This window comes from Eretmochelys imbricata, chromosome 14 (genome assembly GCF_965152235.1).
Source record: "Eretmochelys imbricata isolate rEreImb1 chromosome 14, rEreImb1.hap1, whole genome shotgun sequence".
NCBI lineage: Eukaryota > Metazoa > Chordata > Testudines > Cheloniidae > Eretmochelys > Eretmochelys imbricata.
Window position 1 is genome coordinate 8,239,801 of NC_135585.1, and position 18,635 is coordinate 8,258,435.

Consider the following 18,635-nt stretch of genomic DNA (forward strand, 5'->3'; position numbering starts at 1 on the left):
TGGTTTTGATGGAAGTACTCAGGTGAGTAATGGTACACACAGCATAAGTGTTTGTTTCATGAATCAGAACATAAATTGACATAAGAACAAGTAGGTAACAAAGGCAGGTAGGGAAACAACAACCAGCCTATAGAGTTGCTTAGGATACACACGTTGTTCACCTAGGAGGTACATAGGTACCTTCCCAAAAATCAGGATACCATTTGGGATGTACTAAAGTGAATGCCCTAGACAAATTGAGCTGTTCAGTATCCGTCCAGATCTGCTTTGTACCTTCAAGAAGTTAAGTACACTATTTGTGAATGAATGGACCAAATTAGTCTCTTAATTACATCTGATCAATGATACTGCACACATTTCAGTTGAGTTCAATGGGTCTGCACAGATATAAATGAGAAAATATGGTTCATCAGCTTGTACCTGAAGATGTGGTTTTGTGTTAAGTATTTATACAGTATATTAAACAATTTAATCTATTACTACTTGCAAACTCTCCAACATACACAGCAATCAGTTTATATTAACAGGAACCTGAAGGGGTTGTTGTGACAGATGGGTTTTAATCTGTCTTTAATTTATATTTGCTATAGAGCAGAATTTATCTTGAGAGAAGTCTAAGAACTATGAGACCTATCTCTTTAAACTCTGAGGAAAAGCAGACAATGGGCTGTCTGCTAGTTTAACACCCTTCCATCAGGGACAGTAAAAAGCAGATTAATTACCATCCTGAAAAGGACTTCTTCCAGCAATAGACAATCACCAGAAGAAAGTGGGATTATGGTGTAGGCAGCCAATTTTCAAAACGGAAAGGAGGCTACATTATTTGAATAAGTTATTCACTGTGAATTACTCAGTTTCAGTAAATATCTCTTCTCCCATCTTGACCCCCTCCCCTCAGGAGCGTTTTCTGAAATATTCCGTATTAGCACGTTTGTTTCTGCTCCCAGAAGAATGTAATTCATCTTCCAGAACTGTTACAACATGAATATTAAAATCAATTCTGTTTGCATAACAACTTAAATGAAGGTGGGCCTCAATTTTGGTTCAGTATTTCTGTTCATACATGGTGGTTAATAACTCTTTTGATGCTTCTGTCTGGGTAATGAAGTTGAAAAGGACACTGTCATTCTAGGTTAGAATGAGATTTATGACTGGTTGAAAATAGGATTTTACAAATTCTAAAATGAACAGAAATAGGACAACAACCAAACTCAGATATCTATCTATGGATTTTTTTTATTATTATTATTTATTATTTACTAGCACCCTTCACCATAATATCTTCCCCTGGTCATCTTCATCTATGATCTAGGCCAACAGGCTAGCATGTTACACCCCCTGGTCCCAACCGAAATTCTTGGTAATGGAAGCAGACAATATTATAAAACCTATTACAGATAAAGGAAGGAACTTGAAGAGCTGTGCAGACCCATAAATATGCATGCACCTGCAGGATCTAAGGCAAAAGCACACCAGAGGTTTGCATTGCTCAGACAACTCCTAAAAATGGCTTCTTGGTTTATATGGGGAGTGCCAGCCAAACAGAGAATCATGGAGAGCTGTCACCCATGCCTTTTAAGGCAGGACTTCCTGCAGGGCTTAGTCTCTTAGTTCCTCAGAGCAGGGCCATAACTGTGCCTTGTTCAGTGCTGGGCACATTGTCAGCAAGGGTGCAGCACAGCTTGTATAGTGGGGGTGCTGAGAGCCATTGAACCAAACTATATACCCTGTATATAATGGAATCCACTTCAAGCCAGGGGACGCGGTAATGTTCCTAGTTCCAGCACCTATGATTGTCGGCACTTAAAAATAAAGAAGAATGAATACTAATTGCAACACTGCCTCCCAGAGAGACCTGGGGAAGGTCTCCACTGGGGCCAGGACTCTCAGTCCGTGAACTTCATTTTGTCCCTTCGGTGATATGGCTGCCAAGAAATGTAATGCAAACAGTAGATACTATCTCTTTTGATATATTTGTTTTGGCCATGACTTAGCCTATTTTATAGGTGTCAGATGAAACAAGAGCCAGAGTAGATGCTCTAAAAGGCTTTATCTCTGCAGTTTGGTTTGGGAGTAAATAATTTCAACTAAGAGATGAACAATGAAAGACCTGAAGTAGCATTCTTTGATTTGTTTAGGGCTGTGACTGCTCATTGTGTTTTCTCTTTGTCTCAGAGGGAAATACAAGACTAACAAATGTAACCCTTACCCAGCAGGGGAGAAAACAACTGCATATATTGTTAAATGTCATAAAAGCATTGTAAATGCAGAGCACAGCCCATTTCTTTTTCTTAATTTGATTTTATTTCTAATACAAGAGATGCAGATAGGGCCAAATTCTGTTCTAAGTTACAAGGGAGGGGGAAATCAGTGGCCATTGCACCAAAAACTGAAAGCGGAATTTGTCCCAGAAAGAGCAATCCTCAATGTTAGTTATGTGAGGTCTAGTGATTTACGATTTGGCCAGACTCTTGTATTGATTAATTTGTATCAAATTTTGTAACACTTTTACGCTGATCTAGCACCTTTCATGAGAAGATCTCAAACTGCTATCTAAACATTGATCAAGCCTCAATACTCCTGTGAGATCTGTATTATTAGGCCCATTTTACAGAGGTGGAAACTGAAAACTAGAGAGGGAGACTTACCTAGCATTGTTCCACAGAGCCAAGAACAAAACTGTATTCCAGACCAAAGGTACCTGTCCTTTCCTCTAAACTATACTTACTCCCACTGTTAGCATTAAGCACTGGAATAAATTGCCCACGTAGGTTGTGGAATCTCCATCGCTGGAGATTTTTAATAGCAGGTTAGACAAACACCTGTCAGGGATGATCTAGATAATACTTAGTCCTGCTATGAGTACAGGGGACTGGACTAGATGACCTCTCGAGATCCCTTCCAATCCTACAATTCTATGATTCAGTGAATGAATACAGGCCAAACTTTAAAGAAACCAAACAGTAGAATTAGAAATGAAAACATCCAGCAAGTCAACAACAACATCAGTGCTTCCTACTTCATCTGAATTAAAGACGTTATCAGTACATTTTTCTAGTTTTAAATATTACAGTCTAGGTGAAAATCTCCCTTGTACACATGACTCTGAGTCTGACCAGAATGGCAGTTTTGCATGAACAAGGGCTGTTGGAGGAGGACCTTCTGCACAGAAGTAGCTTAAAATCAATTATTATGTACAGTGCTAGAGTGAGCCTACTGCAAAACAGATTTTACACCTAAATACTAATGGTGCGTGAGCTTTTGTGTGGCTTCAAACAATAGCAGCACCACAAGTCTTAGAACATAAAATGCACAAAGAAAATTGATAGAATTTGATAATAACATTTGCAAAAACATGTTTTAAGCCTAAAGGCTATATTAAAACAATGAAGATCTTTCTTTTTTTTGCTGTGTAATTTCTCTTCCACTAAAAATCATGCCATGCTTTTCTGAATTGCAACTGTCTGTAGACCTTTTAGGTTTAGATGCCTATTCACAAACGATTATATTGGATTGTTGTTCTGACAAAAACTAAAGTTCAGTACACATAGCTTTTAAATATAATTGCTTATAATGAGGATTACCTAAACACATTCAATTGTAACAACAGGTTTTACAAAACTGGCTGGCAATTGCTCTGATGTTGAAAATAGGAACATAGACAAAACTACATTGATTTTTTTCAAATTATGTAGGACCTTTGTTACCTCTCCACAAGCAGGTGGCATTCCCACTCCGCTCTGAACAGAATAAACATGCTTTGTTTCTAGTCCAAATTAACCTCCCTCCTGAGGATTGGCTTTTTGGCAATTTGAGATCTATGGTTGAAAAGGGTTATATAAAAGCTAAGCTTGTTGGCTGTTCAGGGCTGTCCATAAATTATATAATGCACTGGGGGACAGGGGGAGGATGGGTCCTTTATGTTGTACATTTTGTTTCAGTGTTATAAAGGGTGCGTGGGTCTTGAAAATCACCTAAAAATGTGTTATGTCATTTATGGATAGACCCTTCCTTGGGTTTCACGATAAGAGCTCAAATGCCCTCCTAATTAATGGCTGGAATCAACAAAGATGCATCTACTACTGTGACTCAGCAGTAATTACCCGGTATATTTATGGAGGGGTTAATCACTTGACATCGGGTTGATTCGAGAGGAGTCCTGCAATCCTATACAGAGTATGAGAGTATGATGCCACCTTATTTCGCTCTTGTGAACCAAGATTCAGAGGCACTGGCTTAAGTGCTTCTTGACCATTCAGTAACCTACAGCTTTACAAATACAGTCTATCTAAAAGGAATACAGTGAATCTGATTCTCCCCTTGCACCTTTTATTTACATTGGTGTCATTACATTTTCGCAGGGGAGCTACACTTGATTTACACTAATGTAATGGAGAGAAGAATCAGGCCAAATAAATCTAAATTAGGCTTGCGGTGTTTTGGTTGGTTGGGTTTGGGGGTTTTTTGTTAGTTTTTATACTTTAAAATTAATGTCACTTTCTCATCTTTTACTTTTTACTTTGCCGGTATCAAATGCCTTGAATAAGCTTTGACTTGGAAATCTTTCTTTCTTTCTTTCTTTCTTTGTGAGGCCTGTCTGGGTGGAAAAGTTGTGAGAGCTAAGGGAAGATTAGAATCTTTCCCAGAGTTTAGATTGCTGCCCTAGTGTTTCCCAGTGTTTTAGTAATTCTTCGGTTTTTAATTACATTCCATTAGTCCTATTGGCTACAATTGAGAGCCAATTGGCTACAATTGAGAGCCAATAGGATGGGAGATGGACTCAGTGATTCAGTGGGGCTCTCCTATTGCCTATCCTGTTCTTTTAAAACAAAGACATGCTCCTCTTAACTCATTTGTAAATTTTAATGGGTGGTGAGACCACTCTAAACAGTCCCCAGTATCCTGCACCTTTGGAGCTCTCTGTCTGCATCCCTTTCCAACATATGCCTTTGAACTCTCCTGTCCATTGGTTGGTCCCTTAACCCACAATAAAAGAGGCTCTTGGGGACCTAGCCTTGCAGTGCCACGTACGTGATCAAGCCTTCTTTTACCAGCTACCAACACAGTCTCCGGTTTCCTAGTGACAAAGCGACCTTGTTTCCCTTTCTGCTGATAAAATCAACTGCTCTGTGTTGCATTAATTTAGATGGAATAAATGGCCCCAAAGAGTCAAATGTGTTAACATAACCCAACCACTGCCCAATATTAAACAGTTTTAAAATGAGGTTTGGCGAAGAAAAGAGAAGTTAGTTGAGATGGGCTGGACATGTAAGAACAAAAACGATAGAAAATGCAACGTCTGTCTCTGGTGTTGACTCTCACTTGCAACCTTGCTGCTGGAAAAACACCACTGGCACAGCACATGATCTTATCAGCCACTCCAAGACCTGGCAAACTCGTACCAGCATCAGGCTTTTTATGGCATTGCTTTTGGTTTCTTCTTTCTGGTCACAGGCTTACATCAGTGTTGCAAAATATGCAGTCTTGGCCGGCTAGCTAGACTCTTATTAGATAGAAGGAAAAAGAGAGGAGTAGGAGAGAGAAGAAATAAGGTGGGGAAGGAAAAGAACAAACGGGGGGAGGTTTGTGACACCATCTCACATTCCAGGCAATGGTTGGGATTCAGCCAGAGTAGGTAGAGGTGGCAATGTCATCCAGGTCCCTCTCTCTGGTTCAGTCTCTTCAGGACATCTCTCAGGATCAGGATAACAAAGGTACAGGATCCCAGGAGTTGGTGGGGGTGGAAGCCATGATGGTGAAGCTTCGTCCAGAATCCAGTTTTTTCCCCAATGTTTCTTTCCTTAATGACCCCAAAATGGAGTGATGGGTGGAATAGCCCATCCCCTCATTTTTTTTGTTTTTGTTTTTTTTTTTTGTTTGTTTTTTTGTCATCCAGTTAGGCCTAATACCCAACACCCCAATTTTGGTTCAGTGATTTCCAGTTCCACACTTTTTTTGTTTACCAGCCATGAATTTAACAGTCCTTGACTTATGTCAGGAGGCCATTTTGTTTGGACTAATTCAGTCTTTCTGTTTCACTTTTGCATCTTTTCCCATCAACATTATTTGTTACAGTTTTTTGTGACACCTTATGAACTTACACTGATTTTTACAGTTGTGCTCACCGTTAGAGTAGATTTGTAGGCACAGTTATTACAACTCCTATCCAGTAGGACAAAGAACTCAGAACTCTGCCCTCCCCAATTCCTTTCCTTGTTCTCCACCCTGCAGTGAGACATGGAAAAGCCTGAAATCTGCTTCTCTGTTGCCCTCTCCCCCCATCAAAGTTGCTTTCTCTACAACTTTCTATAAAAGTCAAAACCATTCATATTTTTGTAGATAATTCAGCTGATCAGTCTCCTTCTTAACCGAAATGCAGACAGCCCTGGGACTCAGAACTGCTTTTTCTGCATCATGGGGAGACAGAGCTCCCCTCCCTCCTCTGCTTTGCTCAGGGTCAGCCACAACCACAGTGCCTGAAGCCATGTTACCTGTGGCACCCATGCACCATGCTGACAGTGCTGAGGGCTTTAGAGATCCCCCTGAAGCCTGAGACTGGGGCTAAAAGCCTTAAGTTAAACAGGTGTCTCCATCCGCACTGGTGCTAGAGCTATACTCAGAAGTCTGCCTGAGCCTTAGGCATGCCACGCCTCATTTTGTACAGCATCCCACAAATGTCTGAGCCAACCTACCCTGGCTGCTATGGTTCATGGAAAAATACAATATATTAGTGATCATAATGCTGATTAGACAGTTCATTGTTAGTAAATTATGGTCACTGGACACTGTGTTTCTCTTCCACTTGAAGAAGTAATGTTTGAAAACTTTCCAGCTGGTTTACTTAATGCCTTTCCATTGAAGCAATTCCAGCTGTGCATTATACCATCCCGACGTTCAGTGCAATATAGTTTGATTAGAAAGCTTCATCCCATGCCAGAACTGCATCTGTACGTGCTATTGAGACACTAACATGCTGTATTTAGAGGGCAGGGTAGCTCCTAAGAGTTAATAGTAACAAGATTGGCAGGTCAGATACTGATCTCATTGACATCAGTAAATGCAGAATGATTCCACTGAATTAAAAAGTTACACCTGAGACCAGGATCTGGCCCTCTGATATCAGTCTTGTTCAGATCAAATTCTGCTAAGGTTTGTTGAACTGCACTTTGGAAGATGAAAGAGTGAATGAGGACAGGTGCTATAAAAATCCAATTTTCTAGGTATGGTGTGTTTGAAACTGAACATACTGGATATTGTAACGCCCTGTACCAAGGAAAAGCCTTTCTTTACTTTCAGAAGCATCAAAATATGTAAAGTTAGTAGTACAGAGTACTGTATAAATGAAGAAAGTTTCTCAGGGTCAGATAGGATAGCTTGGAGAATCAATAATGGTTTATAGAAACTTTCACCTATGGATCACCGACTCAGGTGAGATATGACCAGAAATTACTACTCTCCGTGGCCAGCACTCGACCAAATGGCATACCAGGCAAGCAGCATCTTTGGAGCTCCCACCCCCTTCATTTGTTAAATTTTTGAGTACCTTATTTTAATTGCATTTGTAGTCCATTTCATGAATCAGATGCACAGTTTGCATGCATGATTTATCCCTGTCATATAAGATGATAAATTTGCATGCTAGGATTTATAAATCTGTATTTATTCAAGCAAATAAAAAAGTTGTTTCCTCTAAGCTTATGTAAACTTTTTAATTTTAAGAATAACTGAAATGTACTAACATCAAGAAATCGAGCTGTGCACCAACATTGGGTGGACCAGTATTAAATAGTGTTATGGTAGGTGACAGCCTTAGAATGTAAACCCTAGTCCTTTAGTTCAAAAGGTCTGTTGTTATTCTGTTTCAGATATTTTCTCATCAGATTAGCCCCTCGCTGCAAATTAGATTGCAGTTGAGCTTTTTGCTTTCTATACTGAGCTCCTGAAGGCTTCTGTTAGGGCATCTTTTATTTTCATAGAGGAAAACAGATAGGCTTTTGCTCTCCCTAATAGTATGTTTCGCAGTCTTAGAAAGTCATCAAATGTTACTTCTTTTGCCATGCTTAACATGTCACAGTGTTCCTTTTATATTGTTGCATAAATAGGAGTTCCATAGATATCTCTGGCATCTCATTAAATATGTCCTTTCTAAGTCGCTGCTTACACTCTTCAAGTCTTAAAACACAAGTACACTTTCACAATTACACAATAAAACAAGATTCACAATATTGCAGCTGGGCTTTCACTTCAGTTCAGTTCATTCTTATATCTCACTGACTGCCTGGTGATGCCCTGCCCATTATACAGGCTATGGTTGACAACATTTTAGGAGGGTTGAGGAAAATGTAGTTCTCAGAAAGTCTGGAATGTTCCATGAGATTCTACAGAGGTCCAGAACATTCTAGGAGGTTAGTGAAAAATGAATCCCCATATGGAATACCTGAAACATGTTACTTCAAACATTTTATTTTCCCTTTTTGTTGCTAGCAACAAAAAATAGCACCCCAGGTGGTTGCCTGGGTTGCCTGCCCCTAAATCTGGCCCTGCTGCTATCTGGTGGTTGGGTGGTGTTGAGTGGGAAATGTGTTTGGTGGGTGGCCACCCAGCTTCCAATGTAAGTGTCCACACCATCAAAATTAGCAACTTTCTTGCCAGTCTCAGTAGAGAAGCCAATGTCTGATTCACCCATGAATAGCCTCTGACTCATAGAAGTAGTCCTCACAGGTCAGGTTTAAGGTACAGTGCCAGGGTAGTGTGAAGAAGCTTGCACTGCTGCTGCCTCTGTCCAGGCTTGTTCTGGGGACAAACCAAAGATTTCAACAGCCAAGCCTGTAAATCTGGCTCCTTTCACCAGCACTAAACCCACCTGAAAATTTTCAAACACAAAATGCTTCTCGCATGGTGCCAAAGAAAGACACCTCTGCCATTCCAGCTGGGCACGTTTTCAGGGCTGGGGGCTTTGTAGGACAGAGGCTAAACCCTGGGACCACACACCTAGCTAGTGGGTTGGCTCCTCTTTACAAGGGGCACCTCAGTGAGATAATGGGGACTGGGACTGGCTGCCTGTGCACTTGAGCAGCCTATAAGAGGCCACACAGGCAAGAAACTGGTCGTCTTACTTCCTCTGCATCACTGCTAAGCGCCTTTATGACTTCTCTTCAAGAAGGCCTTAGACATAGGCTAAGTAGGCAGATGCTTAGTGTGCTACTTGTAAGGGGACACTGTATAGGAATAACAAGGTTATTCTGCAACGGGACAGTTCTAAATTGATAAAATATTATATAAAAGCTAGGTATTTTTATTATAATAAACTGTTCTCTCCTGGTGACAAACCCCGTCTCAGCCTTCCTAAAGGATCTCCCTGTTTCTGCTCAGTCATATACTCCAGAATCCTTTACTGTGATTGCCACAGCAGCTCCTTTAAAGCAGTGGTTCCCAATTTTTTTACTAATGTGACCTACCAACTGCATTTTGTCTTTTTTTGAGATTCCCCCGCATTACATATATTCACACTCTGCCCTGGCCTCCACCCTAATCCCAGCCCAGTGCAGAGGGGAGGCTCTGAGGTGAGGAGCAGGGTTGAAGAACAAGCCCACCCTGTACTTGTTCAGCAGTGGTTCCTGTCCCATGGGGCTGGGTCCAGCTCCCCGCCCCAGGCATTGCAACCTGGTACCCAGGGTTGCTTCACCACTCAGGTTTGGCCCATGCACCCCTCCATCAGGGTCCAATGATAGGTTAGTCCAGTCCCAGATGTGATGACCCATCTAAAACCTTCCTGCGACCCATTGGTGGGTTGGGACCCACCGTTAGGGAAACACAGTTTTAAAGCACTGCAGCATCAAGCGACACTGCGACCACGGAACAGAAACTGGGATTGTGTTTGGGAAGGAAGAAATTATATAGGTGGGTGGACGTTCCATCCTTTTCGAAAACAGGAAGATAGGAGGCATGCTGACCTGGCTTGACAGGTGCAAGAGAGGCAGCAGAGAGTGAAGGATACAGAGTAAAGGAGGCACTAAGTCCTATCTTCACCTAGGGAATATTGCACATACACATGACTCTGCCAGACATTTCTGAATCCATACATTTTAAATTTAGTACAGCTTGTACTTGGAAAGCCTCCATCAAGGCTTCCCCCAGAACTGCAGTGTTAGCATCTTCCTTCCTCCTCTCTCTTGGCTGCTGTTTGAAATTGTTCTCAGGACCCAGTTCTGCCCCTGTTGAAATAAAAGGCTGAAGTCCCGCTAATTCCTATAGGAGCAGGATCAGATCTTTAATTTGCAGTTCTCCATGACAGAAAGTAGTCCAGGGGAACAGAGTTAATACCTCCAATACTGCACAGTAATGTAATTTCTATTGTGCATAGTGTCTCAGAAACTGATATCTCGGTGGACCGTGGTAGGCACTGTTTGAAATAATAATAGAATAGTTTGTACACAAGTACTAAACATCAGCCCTGCTATTTAGCACTTGAGTATATGAGACACGTAATGTAGCACTTAACTGTTAGTAATGAAAGCACCTCAGTTCATGTATTAACAACCAGGCACAAAGATCATTTATAAATCTGTCTTTCAAAATACACTGGAATTCTTTGTCAGATGTCTGATGTGTTTCTTATTGGGGATTAGTCCTCCCATCACAGCTACCCTAGAAAAAGACCTTTTCAAGTTAAAAAAAAAAAAATCCATTAAACAATAAAGTCAAGAGGGAGCTGTTGGTTCTTAACTATTCTCTTATGCTCCAAAATGTACAAATACAGAGACAGAAAAAAATGAGGGAAACTAAATAAAAGAAAATTATAGAACTCAGTGAAATAAGAATGAATCTGTCAGTTATGCAAGACATTCTTTTAAAACTCAGAGCAGAATCATGAAACTTGCACAGAAAATACCGTTTAGAGGTTAATAGAAAAAAATACCTTTTCATTCAAGAAAATCAATGAGTTCTTAACCTACTTTAGTGAATTTCTGGTGCTGGTAGAAAGTGCTGGATTGACAAACTTGAATAATAAAGCCCTTGATGCAGTCATAGACCAGGGGCAGGGTGGCAGTGCAGCCTTCCCCAAACTGACTGTCCAGAGTGCCTGACGACTGACCTTCAAGAACCTCTAGCAGAAGAAGTGGAGGCCAGTCATCAGGACCCATTTAGTTCTTGGCTTTTCTGAGGAGTCTAATGAGGGTGTCAGCTGTGGTGGCGGTATTGTGATGTGGACATTTATCCACTAGAAATGGGGCAGAAACCACCAGCTTGCTTCACACAGACCATCATGAAGCTGTTGGATGTCTTATGGTCACAACTGATCGTGGCTAGGTCATTATTTCCTGCTGGGTACATGTATGTGTCCGTATAATTTTTTACCAGGCTGCCATTCCTGGCACCTCTACAGTCACAGTTGTCTAGTCCTGTTTAAAAGGGGTGCCTTGCATATCTCTCCATGTATAAGCAAAAAACTTGGGAGTCTCCTTGGGATACTGCTTGCCTTTTGGTATCTGGTATAGAAGAAGAAAATCAGTCCCCTTATGACAGTGAGGTGCCCTGATGGTTTGGACGCAAGTAGTAATTTAGGGGCCTGCTGCTGTGAATTGACATAACTCATTTAACTTCAGTGGAGCTACCTTGATTTGCACCAGCTGAGGACCTAGCTCTATAGCTACAAACCCTTAAAGAGGTATGCCAAGGGCTTTCAAAGAAGTCTCCTTCACCAACTTCTTCATGACTCCTTGCCAATCCAGAAATTTCCGTCTTTCCAGAACACTGAGGCTTTTATTCTGATCCATATCACCCCCACCGATGGTTTTTAAGTTTTTAAGGTTCCCATAATGTAATTTACCTATGTAACAATGATCATGTACCACGCGACTGATCTTGGTAAAGTACTTTGAGGTTCCCTGGGTAGAAGACACTATTGATGTACCACTATTATTTAGTAATTTATTTATTAGTAGTAGTGTTTATTATGATCATTCTGGCAGTTCTCAATGCAGTGATTCCCCCTCCCCTCACTACCTTTAAATTGCAAATTTTTCTGCATAACCCTTTGACATTTGGCTTGTGGATACTCATGCATTGTATATGGCTAATACATTTGCTCCTGTTTTTGTTTTGCAGTACAGAATTGGACAGCTGTACATGATCAGTAAGCATAGCCATGAGCAGAGTGACCGAGGGGAGGGTGTGGAAGTTGTGCAGAATGAACCCTATGAAGATCCAAATCATGGCAATGGTCAGCTAACAGAAAAACGGGTCTATCTCAACAGGCAAGTACTAAGCAGCTGTTTCCCTGAACAGCATGCCGCTGTAACCTCCAGTCATGCACAGTGTTGAAGATTTGTAGGGCATAACATCTCTCTCAGGAAATACCCTTTGTGTTTCAAATGTAATGTGTTCTATTGACTACAGGCCAGTTACTGGCAACTTCAAGGAAAGGGACAGTGGAAGAGCGCTGTCACTTGAAATAGAGACCTTTTTTATTTTAGAGCACATTTTCCACGGCAAAGAATTGTGGCCTGAAGGCAGGATTGTGTTGAAAATCAGCAAATTTCTCTATTTTCTTTCACACTTCCCCATTTTTCAAAATACATAAAACAGAAAGGGGATCTGTTTAAAAGAAAAGTAGTGTGCCGGATGGACTGGGAGTCACTAGATCTGGGTTCCGTTCCCCACTCTATCCCATGCTTGCTGTGTGATCTTGTGACAGTCCAGGAGAGTCTGATTTTTCCAAGGCGCGGAGCACCAGTAACTCCCATGGACTTTAATTAAGGTTGTGTATGCCCTTAATCGCTGTGTGCTTCCATTTCATCCCCAACAGCAAAATGGAAATGATGGTTCTTCTCTCCTGCACAGAGGTGTTTGAAGATTAATTCATTAATGTTTGTAATGTGCTGTGAGAGCCTCTGATGGCAAGTGCTATAGAAGTGCAAAAAATTTAACACACTGAAGTTCTTCTTTAAAGCAAAGTTATTTTATTTTCAAAATCTAGATCAAAGGTAGATTTTTTTTTTTCTAAAATCCCAAATCAGCATCTTCAAATAAAATCAAATAGGTGCATTAAAATTAATCCTGTCTGAAATGGCACAGAGGTTAATCATGTCTCCTCTGTTTAACATCAGTAGCATGCAGAAAGTCACTCTGGCCCCACACTTAGCGGAGAATTGCTTAGGGTAGCAGTGAGCCCTTGGGGTGCTGATGTAGCAAGATTGAGCACTACTTTGTAAGAACTGCACAAGGCCAGTGACCCATTTTGGTAACAAAAGATTTGTCTCAGCAAAGTGAGCTGACATTATGAATGACCACTAGAATTGTACATCAGTGACCTTCTGCAGCAAAGTGACAGGCTTAAAGACATGATGAGAAAAACTGCTTTTGTTTCCCAACAGCCCCGTCATTTCCTAAAGCAGAATATGTGTCTTTTCTGCAGCTGAAATTAAAGTGTTAGGGGTCAGTGCTTCCACACTGACTTAAAGCCCAGTATTAATTTGAAAACCTATATATATATTTCTGTTGTATGAAATATATTCCTTAATCTGCTGCAGTTTTTTATTACTACCGATCTAACTGAATGTTGCTGCTTTTCTAATTCTTCTCTGTTCCCTTAGGCCCATTTTCTTTATTAAGCTTTTCTGCACTGTGATCCTTAGAAGCAGATATAGCAATATTGTGGCAATTATACCATTGCATGTGTAATGACCTGACAGATCCGACCTTTCCCCAGCCTAACAAGAGAATTACCAGCAATATTCCACACCTACAAATAATTGTTCTTGTGCAGAAAGTCTGCTGAGGGCCTTATTCACCACTGAGAAGCTTAATATCTGTCACTGACTAGGAGATCAGTGCTAGTACAAATGTGCTTGGCATGTACATGTGTTCAAAAGGCTGTGCACAGACATAACGTGTTTTCAGAAACTGTCCTGAGGATTCATATCTAATACATTCATATGCCTTTGTGGTTAGTTTTATCTCCATTCCATTCAGAGAAAGAATGTGAGATGTTTACTTCCATCTGGGAAGGAGAAACAGCGAGGACAGATCACTGCACCTTCATGCAGACTCTAGAGATTTCAGGGTAGCTGTCCATTCTGTCTCCTTCACTTGTCCCCCATGAGATCCATATTTTTGTGGGAGGTGAAAGATCATTCTCTTTGAGATATCTTTTTCTGTCAAAAAAGTACCATATCTGATCCATTGCAACAAAACGATTCCAATATCTTTCTTGACTAAGGGAAAGTGCCCTGGAGAGAGTGTCAGTGTCTTAATAGAATGCTGCCTGATGGCCAGTGCAGATCTGTTGGTGTGACTATTCTACTTCTGCTGTCCATAAATACTTTAGTTTGTAGTTTCCATTATAATGGGGGGAAAAAGCCTTGCCATAAATACCAGTATATGAGTTACATTCATAAAAGATGGTGCTCTGTGGGCAAATCATCAATTCTGTGAGTCACAGATATAGGACTAGAGCAAATTCATATATTGCTCAGAAATATCATTTCTTAGATTTTATGGGTGAAATCCTGGCTCTCTGGGATAGAACGATGGCAAACGTGCCACTGACTTTAATGGGGTCAGGATTTTACCCTATATCTTCAAGCGTAAACGATTCCAAAGTCACATTGACTTGGCCTGGCTTTTTATCAAGTACCTGACATTAATCTAGATTAGAGGCTTTGGGTGAAAAACAGTTTACGTACGTTAGCAATAAAAGGATCTTTTTTCTTTTCCCGGTAGTTGTCTGTTCAGTAATTCAGCATTCAGTAATTTGTGACATTGTCAGAACACTGTTTTGTTTATAGGCCAAAAAACTTCTAAAATATATGGATCAGTGTCCAAGATGGCTAGTACATAGGAAAATGTGAGCAGATTCAACGAGTCTTAAACCCTTTCCTAACCATTGAACCCACTCACTGCTCCCTCTCCTTCTACTGACAAGCCCAGTCCCTCCCTTCCAGCCCTTAATATATCTCCTGGACCTCACTTTTAGGGTGAAATCATGGCTGCATTGAAGACAACAGAAAAATGCCCATTAACTTTAAGGGGGCAAGGATTTCACCCTCTGTTGGCATTCTAAATGTTTGAGCTGCTCATTCCTAGCCACCCACCACATCTGGTTTAGTTTACCATTCTAGATGCAGTGTTGTCATCATATCAATGGGATTGCAAAAGGTGTAAATCTGCTAAATGTGACCCATTGTTTTCCAGCTGGAGCTTTCTTGTATTCTTTGACAACTAAATCAACACATACTCAGCACTTTGCAACATTTCTGGGGTTTCATTGTACCTTCCAAGTTTTGCTTTTAAGTTTTTGGGTTCCGAACTCAGTAAAAACTGATGACTTTCACCTGTTTTCATAGTACTTCTGAGCACAAGTTACCAAGCACAACTGTGATTTTTGGGTGGTTTCAGCTTAAAATAGATCTGAGTGTTCTAAAGTAGATGCAGGTTTTCTCTAAATATTCGAGAACTATGGTGATTTTGCAATGGAACTAGTCTAAGACTCAAATTCGTTGCAACACTGGAAACTAGTCTAGTTTCACCTGGTTTCTCTGAGAATGTTTTACACAGCCATCATTCCTGTTTAACTCATTAGATAGCTGTGTTGTAAGTTATCCGCAACAGGAGAGGCAGTAATACATTTTAGGGCAACAGAAGCCTTCACTGAGTTCTGCTAATGCTGCGTTCTGATGCATTAGTACATGTCTGTCAATCTGCAAACTTCATTCTGGTTTGTGAACTCCATTTTGATTGTTAAACTGTGCTGGCTGCTGAGTCTTCACTTTGGCAACTTCAGCCTCCATTTTCAGCTGAAGCATCCAGGTGGTATCAGGGAAAATCCTTGTATCTAGCAGAGGGCTAACAATGGAGAGCAAAAAAGGGTCGTCTATCCGGATGGTCTTCCATTCAAATGGAAGCACCCTCAAACAATGCACGTACTGCAGTCCACAGGAACCAGTCTTACCCAGTCTGGACTTCAAGTAGGCTGTAACCAAGCAACCAATCGCCTGACAAGGAACTTGAAGCCACTCGGGGGATCACCTGATAGAGGGAACTAGAATTTTATAAAAGAACAAATTCTGCTCTCTCTCGCCAGCCATCCATTGGCTGACAAAAGGAGGGGGCAGGAGGGGATGCAGAAGAATCCCCACCTCCCTGGAAGACACTGATGAAGAGCCAAAGGGCCCTTAGGAGGGGTCAAGAACTGCGGAGGGGTGTTTGTTTGTTGGTTTTCTATTGATCTGTATATCTCTTATGCTCAGTCTGTGATTAACTTGTATGTGATGTAAAGTGCCTTGGCAAAGTCTGTGTCACCAACTCCCTGAAAGGTGGAGCAGTAATTCAGAGTCCTGACAAGGGTGGAGCTCTGGAGGGGATATGCAAGAGCTACTGCAGAGACTGGGAAAGTCCACAGTGGTCTTGGGGTGCAAGTCAGCGGGGCTATGGGGCCCCATGACTCAGGAGTGGGTACCAGCATTGGAGTCTGTACCCCAGGAGTGTGCCTGAAAAGCCAGACATAGGGGAGTGTCTGAACACTGGTCAGACTCAATAACCCTTAAACTCATGAGAGCCAAAGGTTTGGGTCCAGAAGAGCAGCCTGGTGAGCGTCCACAAAGGGGAGCTCAGCTAGGGCCGTAAGATAAGTGTTTTAAGTCAAACGTATTGAATTTAAATAGAACTACAACTATAAACAGCACTGTAACAAGGCAGCTTGCCCCTTATGGGCTGGAGGGCTTGGGGCTAGCCAATTCTGATTACTAAAGAGGCATGCCTGGGTTGGATCAGGTAATTCCCTATAAAGGGCAGCAGGGAAGGGGGAAATGCAGGAAACTTCAGGAATGTTCTCCAGGGAAGACCCCGATATCGCGGGGTTTGGAAGCCAGAACTGGAAGCCTGAGGCTCTAGCCAGGTCGGCCCTGGGTACAGGCCTGCCAAAGCAGGAAAGGTCCCAACCAGGAAGGTCTGGGAGCACGGTGAATTGGAGACTGCTGACAGGGAGCAGGTTCCAGCAGAAAGATTTGGGGCATGGAGTTTCCCTACTGAGACTACAGGCAGAAAAAGCCTGGCAGTGACCTGACAAGAGGTTAAAACCAATGGCCTGTGTTTTGGGACCTTGAGTTTTATTTATGTGAATAAACTCAGAGCCCTGAGAAAGGGTGGTGAATAGACAAGAAAAGCCAGAGTGGATTTATTTAAGAAGCCCTGTGAGGGAGAAACTGTTAGCAGGGCACTGCAGAGGCACCTCTGGCCATGAGGAGGTGCATGGGGAGCTGACCCCACTACAAGTACAGTGTATTTATTAAAATCTCACAACTTCAGATCAAGACTAATCAATCCGACTAAACAGGATTTTAAAGGTACAAGTGATCATAATCAAATAATTGCAAAATGCCAGACTTTTGGGAAATACAAGAAATAAAAGGTCAAAATATAGAGCTTAGGCTGATCGAATTGAAGATACAAAAGAATGCTATAGAAACATATAGTGTTCCTTTATCTCTGTTACCTAAAATGAGTCCAACTTATTTGAGCAGAATTTTTATGGAAAGTAAAGGGAGACCTTCTGCAAAATTAGTTCCCTGATAAGTACGCAAAAGGTTGTTACAAGGAGGAGGGGAAAAAATTGTTCTCCTTAACCTCTGAGGATAGGACAAGAAGCAATGGGCTCAAAGTGCAGCAAGGGAGGTTTAGGCTGGACACTAGGAAAAACTTCCTAACTGTCAGGGTGGTTAAGCACTGGACTAAATTGCTTAGGGAGGTTGTGGAATCTCCACCACTAGAGATTTTTAAGAGCAGGTTAGACAAACACCTGTCAGGAATGGTCTAGATAATACTTAGTCCTGTCATGAGTGCAGGGGACTGGACCAGATGACCTCTCAAGGTCCCTTCCAGTTCTATGATTCTATAACTGTCAAGTATCAAATTTAGCATTTGATGTAGCAGCTAATTTTTCAAAGAACAAATTAACTGGTTGTAGAAGTTTCAGGAAAAAAGAGCCCCGGTTTTCTGCTGAAGAACTAAGATTAAAATCTAAGCAGGATAAATTATAGCTGCACTCTAGGCAGCCAAATCCAAAGCACCCAATTCAACTTTCCATTGAAATCAATGGACATTTTGCCATTGACTTCAGTGGGAGTTGAGTCAGCAATCAAATGAGGCATTCATAATAGCAGTGATAATGTGTCACACTTAGTTTTCCATTGTATAAAGCAAACTGTGGAGAAGGCCAAGCCTTTGGCAAAGGAAGTAGCTTTTACCATACTGATGTATTCCAGAGATCAGAACAAATGGAAAGTACACTTACATTTAGAATCCCATAACCCAGTTCTCTGAGCCAACAACAAGGCCCATGTTTTCTTCCAAGTGGATTTCAGAGAGATGTCACTGGACTCGCACCACCACTTCTGAAATGAAATGGAGATGAAGTGGCACTTGGTTCAGGATTTGTTTATAAGATACTTCTGTGAAGGTCAAAATGAGGCAGAAAACCAGATAAAGGTCGTGTTCTTGTAGTCCTTTCTCCTACTGGGGGCAATGGGTGCTTTGCATGAGCAAGGAATGTAGGTTTCAAGCCATGACTGGACACTTTTAAACAACTCATTCTGATATATAAATACCCTAACTGCATCAGATTAAGGTTCACTCAA

The 18,635-nt window shown here is 41.4% G+C and overlaps 1 protein-coding gene across 1 annotated transcript in view; it reads left to right on the forward strand.

The window, feature by feature from the left end:
- Positions 1 to 18,635, forward strand: part of PITPNC1 (phosphatidylinositol transfer protein cytoplasmic 1) — a 197,738-nt gene that overhangs the window by 80,989 nt on the left and 98,114 nt on the right. Inside the window, 1 exon segment of the mRNA XM_077834431.1 lies at positions 12,109 to 12,257. Within this exon segment, the coding sequence (XP_077690557.1) occupies positions 12,109 to 12,257 (149 nt within the window).